This window comes from Amblyomma mixtum, chromosome 2, assembly GCF_055824585.1.
Source record: "Amblyomma mixtum isolate Tamu chromosome 2, ASM5582458v1, whole genome shotgun sequence".
NCBI lineage: Eukaryota > Metazoa > Arthropoda > Arachnida > Ixodida > Ixodidae > Amblyomma > Amblyomma mixtum.
Window position 1 is genome coordinate 119,817,448 of NC_143013.1, and position 15,098 is coordinate 119,832,545.

General features: G+C 47.6%; 1 protein-coding gene across 1 annotated transcript in view; it reads left to right on the plus strand.

Moving 5' to 3' along the window:
• Positions 1–14,844, plus strand: part of LOC149360728 (uncharacterized) — a 29,705-nt gene extending 14,861 nt beyond the window's left edge. Inside the window, exon 4 of the mRNA XM_089567902.1 lies at positions 14,706–14,844. Within this exon, the coding sequence (XP_089424028.1) occupies positions 14,706–14,844 (139 nt within the window). The remainder of the gene's footprint in view (positions 1–14,705) is intronic.
• Positions 14,845–15,098: the final 254 nt, after the last annotated feature.

Below are 15,098 nucleotides of genomic sequence, written 5' to 3' on the forward strand. Positions count from 1 at the left end.
CCTGGACTCCAAGTCGTCTCCTCACCGAGAGCCCTCCACGAAAAACCAGGTGAGCTGGGCAACTGCGGCTTCTCACTCTCAGCAATCTCAGTCTCGTGATTCAGAGCTGCAAGCCCTGCGCGACGAGATAACAGCCCTTAAAGCTAGCAATCATAGACTCCTACAAGAAAACGCTTCTTTAAAGCGTCCACCCTTTGCACCGGATCCACCACCTCAAACAAATGCCACTCTACCACTTCAACCTGTTCCTACCATCTCACCTCAGGCGCCCCCATCTACTCCCCCGCAACCCAAAGATACTACCTCTAGTCCTCCCTCTAAGCGGAAAGCTACCTCCCGCTCAGAACGCTACGTTAACTTTGCCGACCTCGAGGAATTTGAGGCTCGCCTAGAGGAAAAATTAGAGGCTAAAATTGATGCTAAGCTCGACGCGAAATTTGCTGAGTTCTCCCATCAAATCCAACAGCAAATGCTCCAGTTCCAACAACAAATGCAGCAGTAAATCCAACAGCAACTTAACACCCTCATGCAACAGATCCAAACACGCGTGACAGGCCTTGAAGCTAGGGGAGACGCAACGGCCGCCCTCCACACGACGCGCGGTAAACCATACGGTCGCTTGCCGCACGCTCCCACCACCCAATCCATCTTAGCTTTACCCACACTTCACCATGGCGCCCCGCCACCTACTTAATGTGTGGCAATGGAACTGCAGGGGGTTTCGCCGCAAGCGAGGCAACCTGCAGCAGTATGTCCAAAATTCCGACATCCCCCCTGATATCATCGCCCTTCAGGAAACTCACGGTCCAGTGAAACTACCTGGCTATAAACCATAATCCCTCATAGATGCCACCACTCATGACACCGCTATTTTGGTTCAACGCAACCTGACGGCCGTCCAACACTCCTTAGACGGCGTTGGGGTAGACTGCGTCTTGCTCGAACTCCTCCCTCGTAAAAGGGGTGATCAAAGCCTCTTCATTCTTAACCTAAATAGCCCTCCAAAAGACAGAAGACGCGACTTCACCACCCTTCTTTCCCGGGTCAACAGGCTCGCGCACCATTCCGGTCTCCTCATTGTAGGAGATTTCAATGCCCACCATCCCGCTTGGGGTTACCGCACCGCCAACCGAAAGGGTAACACTCTGTGGTTGCGAGCACAGGAACTGGGATTCACCCTTGTTACTGACCCTCACACCCCCACCCGCGTAGGAAACAGCGTGTCTGTTGACACTTCACCTGATCTGACATTCTGCAAAAACGTACGGTTCGATCAGTGGCTCAACACTGGGAATACTCTCGGCAGCGACCACTATCTCCTTGCGACCATCCTCAGCATGTCCCCGTTCCGCCGGAGAGGTCGTCCGACCCTAATCACGGATTGGGACAAATTTCGTTCCCTACGTGCTCAGAACGCCCCTACCCGGATTAATAACCTGGACGAGTGGATCTCCAAACTGCAGGCAGATGTCTCTGCTACTACTCAAAAGTCACCTATCACGGCTGATCAATCCAATACAGACAGCCGTCTCCTCCACCTATGGCAGGCCCGCGAAAGCCTGCAAAACCGTTGGAAAAAACAGCGCCACAACAGGACGCTTCGGCGTAGAGTAGCTCCGATAGACAAACAGATTGAGGCGCACAGTATCGCACTGACTACCCAGCAATGGGGTCAAGTTTGGGACAACATGCGTGGACAGCTCGGGCTAACTCGCACCTGGCACCTTCTCCGTTACCTTTAGACCCAGACGGTTGCAAAACATCCCAACGAGACAGCATTTCCCGCATAGTTCCTCAACACCCCGGCTCAGACCAGGATGTTCTCGATGAACTTCGTGTACGCTATCTCAATACTACTTCCCCGGACTCTCTCCCGCCCTACATGGGCGGTGCCAACCCTGCCCTCGATCAAGAGATTTCGGAAGCTGAGGTAAGATTCGCTCTCACTCAGCTCCATCCTAACTCTGCCCCGGACTGGACGGCATTTCCAACAAAACTCTCCGTAATTTAGATGACCCGTCCATTGAGGCCCTCACTGCCTTTATGAATGATTGCTGGAGAGAGGGTAAAATCCCCGCAGCATGGAAACATGCACGCGTGACTTTCATACCGAAGCCAGGCAAACAACTAGCTCTCGAAAACTTCCGCCCCATCTCTCTCACTTCCTGTGCTGGGAAACTGATGGAGCACGTCATTCTCAACCGTCTCAATAATTACGTTGAAGATAACCATCTCCTACCTCACACCATGATTGGCTTCCGCTCAGATCGCTCTACGCAAGACATTATGCTCCAGCTCTCACGAGAGATACTGTGCCCCTCTACCAGAGCGGGCACAAAGGCTATCCTAGGGCTTGATTTAACTAAGGCATCTGACAGCGTCTCGCACGGAGCTATTCTCACTAACCTCTCCCTATTAAATCCTGGTCATCGTACCTACGAGTATATACGTACTTTCCTCTCTTGTCGTACAGCTGAACTTAGCTTTGGCTCTCGCCTCTCAGACCCTATAAACCTCGGTAGCAATGGTACCCCCCAGGGATCCGTTCTCTCCCCATTTCTTTTCAATGTCGCCTTGCTCACGCTACCTTCTAAATTAGACGATATCCCCCGGCTATCCCATACCTTATACGCAGACGACATTACCCTCTGGGTTTCAACAGGCAACGATGCTGAGGTCGAATCCGCACTTCAACAAGCGGTCGATGTCATTGAGCGCCATGTAGCCGCAGCCGACCTCTCGTGCTCCCCTCAGAAGTCCGAGCTGCTGCTCATCCGAGGTCAACCCGGCCTCCACGGCCATCCTCCCATCTGCATTACTGCTAGTGGTGAGCCCATACGCGAAGTATCCACCATTAGGGTATTGGGGCTCCTCATCCAGAGCAATCGGAAAAACAGCGATACTCTAGCTAAACTTACAGTCTCTGTATCGCAGACCATTCTTCTAATTCGTCTCATTGCTAATAAACATAGAGGCATGCGCGAGGCAGACCTCCGACGTCTTGTTCAGGCGTTTGTTATCAGTCGCCTCACATGTACTCTCCCTTACCTCTACCTTAGCTGCCAGGAACAGGACCGCGTTGACTGCCTTATTCGACAGGCATACAAGGCGGCTCTTCATCTCCCTCACCGGACCCCCACGTATAAACTACTGGCATTAGGGGTCTACAACACTGTGACGGAGCTCTCGGAATCTCATCTCACTTCTCAGTACGAGCGTCTCACTCACACCTCCACGGGACGTCACATACTCGACAATCTTGGAATACGCTTCGAAACAACCGCACCCGACAGGGTGCAGCTTCCACACCATATCCACAGTAACCTTATCGTTACCCCTCTTCCTAAAAATATGCACCCAGAGTATCATGTCGCTCGCCGCAAGCACAGGGCTAAGTCTCCGCACAAAAAGTATTTAACCGATCGGACAGCAGTCTATGTCGACGCCGCCGAATACCCCGACCGCGAAGCTTTTTCGCTTGCGGTTGTAAACTATACTGTGGACGGCCGCTAGCTGCGTGCTCCATTCCTGTCAGGTCGCCTGAAGAGGCCGAGGAGGCGGCCATACCTTTGGCGATGGTCTCCACCTCTGCAGAAACCATCTTCAGCGACTCTAAATCTGCGATTCGTAATTTCGCCAAAGGCCGGGTCTCCCCTGTCACCCTCTCTCTCCTCCACTCCACCAAACTTCAACTCCGCCCGATCCAATTGATCTGGGTCCCTGCGCACTCATCGCATCCAGGGAACGAGGCGGCCCACAATTATGCCCGAGGATTCGTCGACCGGGATGTGGTGTCGCCCGGCCTGCGGACGGCGAGAGATCGTATGGTTACATTTCATGACATAACCATGCACTACCGCTTAGGTAGACTTTTATATCCCCCCGCACATAGTTCTCTCACCAAACCCCAAGAAGTTGCGTGGAGGCAACTCCAAACGAACACTTTCCCCAACCCCGCGATATATGCCCGCATATACCCTCTGGTCTACTCCCCTTCCTGTCAACTGTGTGGCCAACATGCCACTCTATCCCACGTACTCTGGGCGTGCCCTCGGGACTCCCCCCTCGAGGCTTGCAGCTCTCGAATCCAGACCAGTGGGAGGCCGCATTGCTCAGTTCCGACTCGGACACACAGATCCGGGTTGTGACAAGAGCCCTAGAAGTCGCCGAACGCCACGGGATCATGGCCACTTGATGGGGCTATAACCCCACACCGTCAGATACATTTGTCGACGAAAATAAAGTTTATCCTCCTCCTCCTACTGCCTGTATGAGTGGAGCGCGAGAGCGTCTTGCAACACTGCCAGGGAGTCCACTCTATTATAGTGAATACGGTGTCTTCGTTCACTCCCATCTTCCTCCCTTGCCGTTACGGCGAGGTTTAGGTGTCCACCGAGATATGAGAGAAAGACAATTTCCTTTCCTCAAAAACCAATTTTCCGCCGAGTAAGGTGTAGAACCTTTCCTCAAAAAGCGTTGAATCAAAGGGCAACGGCCGAACGGGTGGTGGCGTTACGTGGACTGCCTGGCAGCGCTACAACACGCTGTCGCGTTCCACTCCTAACGGCAAAGATTAAGCGTCATTAATTGGCAGTTAATTAATGCACCAACAGAATGTGAAGTGAACAATCGCGTAGCAGAATGCAGCACTCAGGCTTTCGCCTTTCACCACTTTAGCCGCTAAAGTTCCTCGTAATTTTTTGAGGAAAGGAAATGTGTCTGTCTCGCACATCTCGGTGGACATCCGAACCTCGCCGTAAGGGAAGAGAGGAGGATGGGAGTGAACGAAGACACCGTATTGACTAGACGCGCCTTTGTTCATTCCAAACTATCCTGCTGGCATGGGCGATTATTTAGGCCGCAATGGGCGTTTTAGAAGCTGAACTCCTCAGTAATTAATGATGAATTTGTCGTTCGTGTCCGCTCGCAACTGGAATCCTGTTTCTCGAGCAATATGCCGTTGTTCGCCGCTTCGGAACTGTTTAAGCAGGACGTGCGTGTTACAGCTGTAGAGATTGGTTCCGTGAAGTCCTTTTACAGGAAACATCAGGAGCAGACACTCAGTAGAAAAATTCAGGGGGCACTTGGACTGTCTAAAGTGCGTAGATGCGAAAGCGTTTTCCGCACCACTTTCACTGCTTCTGTGGCACTGGTGGCGTCACATATAATTGAGTACTAATTACTAAGTGATGACAAATCACTAATTAATGGTTAATCACTGATAAATGCCTGGATACTAATTAACTGCTAATTAATGACGCTTAAGCTTCGCCTTTAGGAGTGGAACGCGACAGCACGTTGTAGCGCTGCCAGGTAGTCCATGGAACGCCACCACCCGTTCGGCGCGATGCCTTGCCCTTTGAACGCAACGCTTTTTGAGGAAAGGAAATGGCGCAGTTATTCTCTGTCATCTCGGTGGACACCTGAACCGTACCGTAGAGGAAGGGAGGAAGTGGGAGTGAAAGAAGAAAGACAAAGATGGCCCGTAATGAAGAATATGAAAATTGTATTTGAGGAAAAGAAATTACGCAGTAACTGTCTCATATATCTCAGTGGATACCCCTCAAAATTCAGCGGGGGGGGGGGGGGGGGCACTTTTTAGACCTAAAGTGCGGTCACTGATGTGTGGTTGAGATGTTAAGCTTCGCCTCTAAGATTGGAACGCGACAGCGTCTTGCAACGCTGCCAGGGAGTCCATAGAACGCCATCGCCCATTCTGTTCTACGCCTCGCTCGTCGGTAAATTGGTTTTTGAGGAAAGGAAATGTATCTGTCTCTCATATCTTGATGGACACCTAAACCTCGCCGGAAGGGAAGGGAGGAGGATGGGAGTGAGAGAAGACACCGCATTCACTAGACGCGCCTTTGTTCTTCCGAAACCATCGAGCTGGCATGGCGGAGTGGATAGCATGCTCGTCTCGCACTCCGAAGACGGGGGTTCGATTCCCGAGCTCGATCAATTTCCTACTCGGTTTTATTTCTTTAGAGAGGCCTGACTAGAAAAGTTAATCTAATTGGGTAATTAAGCAATTAACTAAGCTCAGTCCCACTTACTTGGAGCAACATTATATGATCCCTTCATTTGTTGCATGGTTACTAGCCCCATTTGAAATTCGCGCACTGTGACGTCACGACCGTTTCGACCAATTGAAAAGCGTGACATTTCTGTCGACAACTGCTGCTTACAACGATGAGACATTAAAGGCTTTCGCCTTAAAATTTGTGCAAATTGTATGAAACACAATGCGAAGCACCTGGCTTATGTAAACATGAATTTGCAAGTATCAAAAGTGAGTTACAAAGATTTGATGCCGAACGCTCCAGGGATGCCCGTGTTCGATCTCGTACCAAGCATGACCTGCAATGTGAGCACCCGACACGACAAGCTTTGCTTCATGAGCGCCGTCATGCGACTGCAAAGTTTATTTCTTGGCTGATGTCCAATGGCAAACTAGTATCCAGTACAAATGAGGTGATGACCGTATTTGTGGATTATTGCACAGACTTGTTTAGTGCTTCACCTGATGCGCATAATTTGGAAATTTAAGCGCATTTCAGCACCTTAGTGAGCCCTTTATCAGAAGACGATTGTTCTGTTATTAGCAGCTCTTTCAGCAGAAAGAGGTGGAACATGCAATTGATCAGTTACCTGCCTCAAAAACGCCAGGTCCTTATGGAATTTCAGGCAAATTCTACAAGGCTTTCAAATCTATTCTCACTCCTGTCCTGCTGCGGATCTTCACGGTGGGACTCGATATAGGAGCCCTTCCTAAGTCTTTTACAAAAAGCCATACAGTTCTAATTCCGGCAACTACTGATGAAAGTAAACTGCACTAGATAGACTGTTATATGCTCATTACATTGGCAAATGTGGATTATAAAATTTTTGCCAAAGTCTTATAAAAAGCGCCTGCAATTCGCAATGACGGTACTCATTGGATCTCACCAGACGTGCGGTTTGAGTGGCTGGTCCATTCAAAGTAATGTTCACACTGCGCGTACAATTCTTGAGTATTCCTCCAGCTGTCATGAGCAGCTTGCTCTGCTTCAGATCTGCCTTGTGAAAGCATTTGACCGCGTTCGCCATTCATTTCTGTTTTCTCTTCCAGGGCAAGCAAACCTGGGTTCTACTGTACTCAAGGGGGTGCAACTTTGCTACAGCAAATGTTTAACTGTTCAACACGATTAATCGTCAATGGCCAGCTCTCGAACTCTGTGCCAACCCGCTCTTCAGTGAAGCAAGCCTGTCCGATGGCTCCTGTGCTTTTTGCTCTTTACCTGAAGCCGCTTTGTTTGAGTGTTTTGGGTAACAGTAAAATTTATGAGTTCCCTATTTTGGTAATGAAGTCAAATTGCTAGCATATGCGGACGATTTCGAATTTTTCTGCATTGACGAGCCGAGCATTGATGATGTGTTGTCCACGATAGATCGATTTGGCATCGTTTCTGGTGCTCAAATGAATCGCTCCAAAAGTTCTGGCCTATGGTTTGGTTCATGGGGCACAAATCCGCCACTGTACTACGCTGGAATGGTATGGTTTTGTGTGCCTCCTAAATATCTTGGTGTTCCAGTTCCTGCCAGTGCGCATTACTGTAGAGAGCGCGTTCCGGCCGTTCAGCGTTATGCTCAGAGGTTTGTACCGCATCGGTTTTCAATTTTTGGTCGAGCCCAGGCTTGCAACACGTTTCTGGCAACAAGAATTTATTACGTACTCCAGGGCCTTCACTGCGCCAGACATTACATACAGTGTTTTCATCGTATATTTGGGACGTTTATTTGGTATTTCAAATTTGAGCCCATGCGGCATGATAACCTTTTAAGGCCTGTTTGTGCAGGAGGACTGGGCCTAGAGCTCCTGTATGTGAGACAGTTGGTTGCCCGTTTCTTCTTTTTTCGTGACTGTATCCGTCCGATTATTAGAGCATTCTTGCAGAATAACTTCATGACTCTACTTCCGAACTTAGTAGCTTCTTCCAATTTTGCTGAATGCCCCCGTTTACTAAGCTTTATGCAGGAAGTTTATGCCTCCGTGCGTTTTTTGACAGTTCGGTTTTCAAATGAGTACTTATATTCTGTTTCGCGCAAAAATCTTTACAGGGATTTGATGTCGACGCTCTTCCCGCCCCACTATATCGTTATGTCTACTTTGGGCTCATGTGTCCTGATGTTTTAGAGCGAGTGCGTATAATGACAATTTCTCCTTACACCAAAACATTTGTCTATAAATTACACACCGAAACTCTACCTGCCATCAGGTAGCTCGATAGGAAAAACATTTTTGTGTCTTCTGTGAACTGTCGCTTGTGCAATATGCCTGAAACAATCGAACATTGTTTTATAAACTGCAAAGAAGCGATTTTCTTTTGGGATGTGTTGCAGAGGACGCTACAAAAGATTTTCTAAATTCCTACAGTGTGCGCTACCTTGTTGTTTCCCAACCTGACTCGAAACTCTATGATATGATTCTTCTGATTGGACTTCACAGTCTTTGGAAAACGCGCATGCAAGACCGCAACGTTGAACCTGTTGTTTCGCCAAGAATTCATTTTAGTCGAATGTTGCTGCAGGTAACGGACATTTAGAAGGAATTGGACTTTTTACCGCATTGGTTTCCTCTCCTTATGAGTTTATATCCATACCGGCCTTTTAGTTATAATATGTTTTGCTATCATGTTTCTGGCACGTAGCGCCTACTTAGGTCCTCTGTAAATAGTTTTTTTTTGTATGTGTGTATACACACACACGTATGTATACATACCCTTTCTGTATAAAACCATGTAAATAAATACCATGAAAGAAAGAAAAAAAGCTGGCATGGCGCAGTGGTTAGCGTGCTCCTCTCGCACTCTGGAGACCCTGGTTCGATTACCCAACTCGACCAATTTGTTACTCGGGTTTATTTATTTATTTATTTTACTTCGAACATCACTAAAAGATCCCTTTTATTTGTTTGCAAAGTTACTAGCCATATTACAATTGGCCCCGTTTGAAATTCGCGCACTGTGACGTCACGACCGTTTCGACCAATTGAAATGCGTGACATTTCTGTCGACAACTCTTGCTTACAACGATGAGGCATTAAAGGCTTCCGCCTTAAAAGTACCGATGGTGATACGTTATCAACTGATGCCGAAGAATCCACTTGAGGAATAATAAACAATTGTTAATTAGCGTTTTTTTTCGGGTACACAGTAATTTTCATGCGGAAAAAGGAAAGCGTTGCGGCGCGGTAATCTCCGCCATCCTAGCATGACTAAACTTTAGCACTGAGCTTGCTTTGCTTTCGTCTCAATATTGCGCCATGCTAACCTAAAGTGAAGTGCCTAACGTTTTAAAGTGGTGTTTCCCAAGTGTTATTGTCTCCGGGGATATAGTGTTCAATTTTTTTCTTCATGTTCTTTTCTACGCGGCTGAACGCACAGTAGGCTAGCTTACAAGAAGCGAGTCGTATTTAGATTATGGGTCCAATGAAATTTTTCAAAGGCAGTGATTTGGAACTAAAAATAAACAATAAGCGAAGAGCAAGCCCGCTTGCTCTGAAAGGCCGTCAGAAAGATTATGGTGATTTCAGTTCTACATCTTGGGCCAGTCTATTTTTTGCTCTCGACTCGCTTCATGTGAAGCACCCTCGATATATCAGTTGCATTCGCCTCTGCCTAAAAGTCTACCGCTTTCTACTTGGTTTCCAATCAGAAATGTCGATATAGCATGCCGAGTTAAACACACCGCGAAAGAGCATAAGCTCTGCGGCTGAACTCGGGGCCTGGGATCTCAATGCCGCGCGCTGGCTTTTCCCGGGCGCCCACTTAGAGGGCAGCAGAATCGAGCTCAGAACTAAATTCAGGTCGGGTGGAGATCACGTCGGCGTGGCAGGCGGGCAATATGAAGAAAGTCTAGAAAACTCGGTCGGCGTATAGGCACTCAAACAGCGCTTCTCTGTGGCTTGCATAAGGGCACAAATAATCAGTAAGGAAAAGTGAATGGCACGTGTCGCGCGAAGCTTTCATGCTTTTTCAGTCTTTTTCCAAGGATAAACGCTACTTCGCTGTTGGAAATAAGTATTTTATTTGCTCTTTTTTTTCTGCTTTCTGAATTTGGATAGTCAAAGTACTCACGGGGAGCAATCATGCTTCTGCATATCCGTTACCGCCGTTGAACTAGGAAAAAAGCTAGGTTCACAAAGAGTGGCAGCCGGTTTTCCTCTTCCCAATATATCGGGCACAAGAAGCTTATGAGTGGAGTGAACGCTTACGTAACGTTGAGTTTGGAGATATCACGCTGCTCTCATACGTGTCAGTTCGTTCCAGCCGAGGGGCTGGAACTTTGACCTCTTCGACTACAAGGTACGCTCATTAGGCCAACGCGCGTGAACAGGCATGCGGGCGGAGTCTTTGCGACACTATATTAAGGGGCCGCGATGTTCTACCTCATACTTTTGCAAGCACCGCCATTGCAGTGCATAAATGAATGAGTGCACCAATCAATCAATCAATCAATCAATCAATCAATCAATCAATCAATCAATCAATCAATCAATCAATCAATCAATTAATTAATTAATTAATTAATCAATCAATCAATCTATCTATCAATCAGTAATGTTACAAATCAAAGAAAAAGGCGTAACCAGCACTCAGGATTCTAATTATTATTTCTTCTGAGAGATCATATTAGGAGAGTTGTTTATTGTCAAAAATGAATTAAAATGCTAGTCGTACCATAACTAGTAAATAGCCACTGACCAATTGTTACTGCACCCTTCGACCCTTCTCTCTTTTCCTTTCGAATCCCTTCATCCGTCTTCCCCAGTGAAGAGTAGCCAACTAAATCACCTTTCCTCCCCTCCCTTTCCTCTTTCTCTTTATCACTCATCTTATCTTTAAACATTTACCATATTATTGTCTTACTGATGAACAACACAAACTAAAAAAACCCCACTATGCTCCTTGTTTGCGGTGTCTGTTGTCTTCCGTCATGTATGTCATCACGAGTCCCTCTTTTCCCTTCCCTTGCCTGCTCAATAGCTAACGGGGGCCTCGATTCTAGCAGCCTTGATGCCATGGGTAGCATAAGAGTGTCATCGCACAGCTTCCGCCCCCACCAATTTATCACGCTTCACGTCACACTAGGGGTAATAAAGGACGTACTATGATCGCCACTACGGACGAGGGTGGATCTGGTGAATACTCTCATGGTTAGATTACACTACACATAAATACCCCCGAAAGCAGAAGATTGAACTGCTCTCGCCGTAGCCAGTTGGTAGAGAACCGGACGATCAATTTGGAGGTCGTGGGTTCGGATACTACCGGTGGCAAGTGGTTTTGCTTTTCTTGCTTTATCATCAATTATCTTGAAAATAATTACCATATTAATCTACCATCGATGAACACAACACAATGAAAAAATCCCCTATGCTCCTTGCTTTCGGTGACCATTGTCTTCCATCATGTATGTTTATTTATTTGTTTTATTTGAAAATACTGCAGCTCCATTCTAGGGGCTATAGCAGGAGTGGGTACAAAAATGTGGTACAATTCCACGCATACAAGGGTATATTACAAGCATTACAAATATAAACGCTGAGAACAACCATATACAATGTGCTACGACTCAATTGCCGACGCTAAATCAGAGATTGATAATGCACGAATGTTACCATCCAAAGAATTCCAACTCTCCACAGTGCGCGGGAAAAAACTGTATTTGAAAACGTTAGTGCGGGCAAACAAAGGGCAAACAAACGAGCCCCTCTTTTCTTTCTCATGTCTGCTCAAACTGTCTTGTAGAAACTGCTCCTCAATACCGCTCACAGCAGTCAGTCAAGGTTCTCCACATTAGCAGTGAACAGAGGAACGAAAACTGCCATGGAGCTTCTACAGTAGAACGAGCTTTCGGGTTAGTTGGTCGCATTCTTGTGTAATAACTGCAGCGAAGAAAGACGTTCAAATATTGAAGGAACAACGCACGGGCGAACACAGCGTTCTTCCGTTTCTCTTTTGTTTCTTCCCTATGTGAACAAGTTTCTTCCCTCTAGTTATGATAGCTTTCATATGGGGGCCATGGCCAACTGACCAAATCAGACATGACCATTCGTCCGTTAATGATTTCATGGTGTGCCACGAATTTCCTGCCAAAGCAAATCATCATAGCTCCGAGAACGACGTGGTGGTTTCTCGTTTGGTAAGCAAAACTGCTGATAAACTTAATATCGTTTCAGTTGAAGAACTGCAAACGCAAAAGTCTCTTGCAAAATGTGCGAATTAGTCTACAGATCTACAGCTGATAATGCGAAATGCTTGAACAGCGCAGATATGCATTCTTTTCGTAGCAGAATTTGCTTGATACTCTACGGTATTGCACGTGGCTGTACCGTATACAAGGAATTGGACGTAGCCATGTAAACAAAACTGGCCCTTTTGTCACACCGAGCCTTTCAACCTTGTTCGACCGTCCCACAAAAAGAGAGGCAGGCTGTAAATACGCATGCATCACTAACATGACTACCGCGGGTCGCTAAGTGGTGTATCCGTGCCGCGAAGGACGTGACGACAGCAAGATAGCCAGAACAAGAAGAACGCATGCTTATTGGGAAGTGTTGCTTTTGTAGCCCCCTAAGTGATAACGGGCCGACGGCAGCGCGCATGCCAGGGACAGGCGCACTGTCATGCAAGCGCCTGATAGCGCACGCTCATGCAAGCGTCTGATACATCCTTTCGTGTGAACAAACGGGAAAAAAACTGTCTTGAGAAATTATCTAAGCAATTTGATGAAATGCTGCGTCATAGTGAAGACGTTGCGGGGGGGCCCCAGTGTTCCGGGACAATCTTTTCGGAGCTGGGTTCTGCAAAGAATCCGGTGTTGACTTAGCTTCTATGTTTGCTGTCCAGTGTTGTTCCCGGTCAGTCATTCGTGACGATTCCGAGGCCGGCGAATATTGACCCAGCCGAAGAATGTATTGTACCTGAGGGTTGGCCTGCGATGTTGACACAGCCGAAGAATGCATTGCCGGTACCGGATGATTGTTGACAGGCGTGCTCACTTCGGTTGTGTCGTCCCCCGTCTTCGCTACTCGTCGAAGCATACGGCTCATCCGCTTGTATGAGGTGTTTTCGGCTGCACCGCAGAGCTTGCCCACCTTCAATTGCCAGCTGGTACGACCTTGGAGCTTGCATGTAACGCTACAACTGCAGTGTTAAGGCGTGGCCAAAAAAAAAGGCGGTGTGCCCTCTCTTTGCATTTTTGAACACCAAGATGTACCGCATGAATTCTGGACAAATTCTTCTTGAGCATGCTCTGGGGCACAATTACTTTGGAGCCTTTAAAAAGTATCCCATTCACAACAGATAGTTCTGGAGCAAAAGGCTCGAGTTCACCCGCAATGCGTTGGCTCCTAGACAAACGTTCCACAACTACCTGCAGGTAGTTATCGCGCGCAGTTTCTGCCCACAATTCGCGCTCTGTCGTTGGAGTCACAATGTAACCTGGAGATTCTACTGCATGAACTTCCACGTCGTCTATGTTTGTGTCCTGTCTGCTGCAGTCATCAGCCGTGGTTCCTGATAACCTATCAGCCAGAACCAGGTTCTTACCCGGAATGTAGCGCAAAACATAGTCATACATAAACGGACGAAGAAAAAACCTCTGCAGTAGGGGCAGCATGTCACCAATTGCTTATTTCACTATCGACAAGAGTGGCTTGTCGTCAGTTTTTATCAGTAGCTTTCGCCGGTAGACGAGCTGATGAAATTTTTCGCATCCGAAGGAAGTGCCAAGGACGTGCTTTTCAATCTGAGCGTATCTCTGCTCTGCCTGTGTTAGAACGCGTGATGCGTATGCTACGGGTCGCAATTCATCGCTGTGACGTTGCAGCAGAGCTGCTCCTACACCGTCCCGTGAAGCGTCGCACGAAATCTTGGTTTCCTCCCAAGCATCAAATATAGCAAGCACGGGAGTTGTGACCAAATCTTGTGTTACGCTCTTCCACTCCGTAGCGTGGTGTTCAGTCCACTGAAAGTGTGAGCGACCCTTGATAAGATCTTTGAACAACACTCCTCGTTCAGACAGATGCCGCACAAATATTCCGAAGTAGTTTAGCACTCCCAGGATGCGCTGAACATCGGGCTTGCTTGTTTGTTCAGGCATTTCAGTCATGCTTTTAACGAGCCGTTATATCATTTCAGGTTATTATGTCACGCCGAACTTGCTCTTTTGTGCATTAAAAGTTAAGCCAGCTTTTTCGGCGGCTTCTAGGAAAGCTACTAGGGGCTCGTTGTGCTCTCGCTGCGTTGAACCCCACACCAGAATGTCATCCATGTATGTACTTACACTAGTACGCCCGGTAGCCCGTCTAGAACTTGAATAATTGTTTGTTGAAACACTTCTGGCGCAGACGATATTCCAAACGGTAGGCGCAAAAACCGTTATCTCCCAAAAGGCGAAGAGAAATTACATATCTTCGATGTTCGCTTATCCAAACCTATCTCGGGGTCGCCAGAGTTAGCGTCCAGGCAGCTGAAGTACGTAGCGCCCGCTAACTTCGCTTCTAAGGTTTCCCGCTTCGGGAGGGGAAAATGCTGCCTTTTAACCTGCTGAATGATATTCCTAGGATTCAAAACAGACTCGTAGACTGCCATCTGTTTTCTTCACAAGTACCAGTGGGCTTAGCCAGTCAGTAGGCTCGTGTTGTCTCACTATGATTCCAGCCCGCACCATTCATTCGAGTTTCTTCTTGAGAGGCTCCTCCAGTGCCAAAGGAACACGACGAGCCGGTTGGACAACCGGCACTGCTCCAGGTTTCAGGACCATGTGATAGGGATGCTTCAGGCAACCAAGTCCCTCTAAGACATGTCTGAAATACTGCAAAGGACCATAAAGAGAAGCCGCGTTCACAGCATCCACAGTACGGTGAATCAGTCCCAAGGACTCACTGGCTTCTAGTCCGAGTTTGGGCTGGCGACCATATTTTACAATGAAGAATATCACCGGAGTTTGGGCATTTTGAACACGCACAACTTTCGACACTGTCCCAAGGCACGTTATGACACCGCCGTTATTAGTTTCCGATAGACTGAAAACGGCAAAAAGCTGGCTTGTTA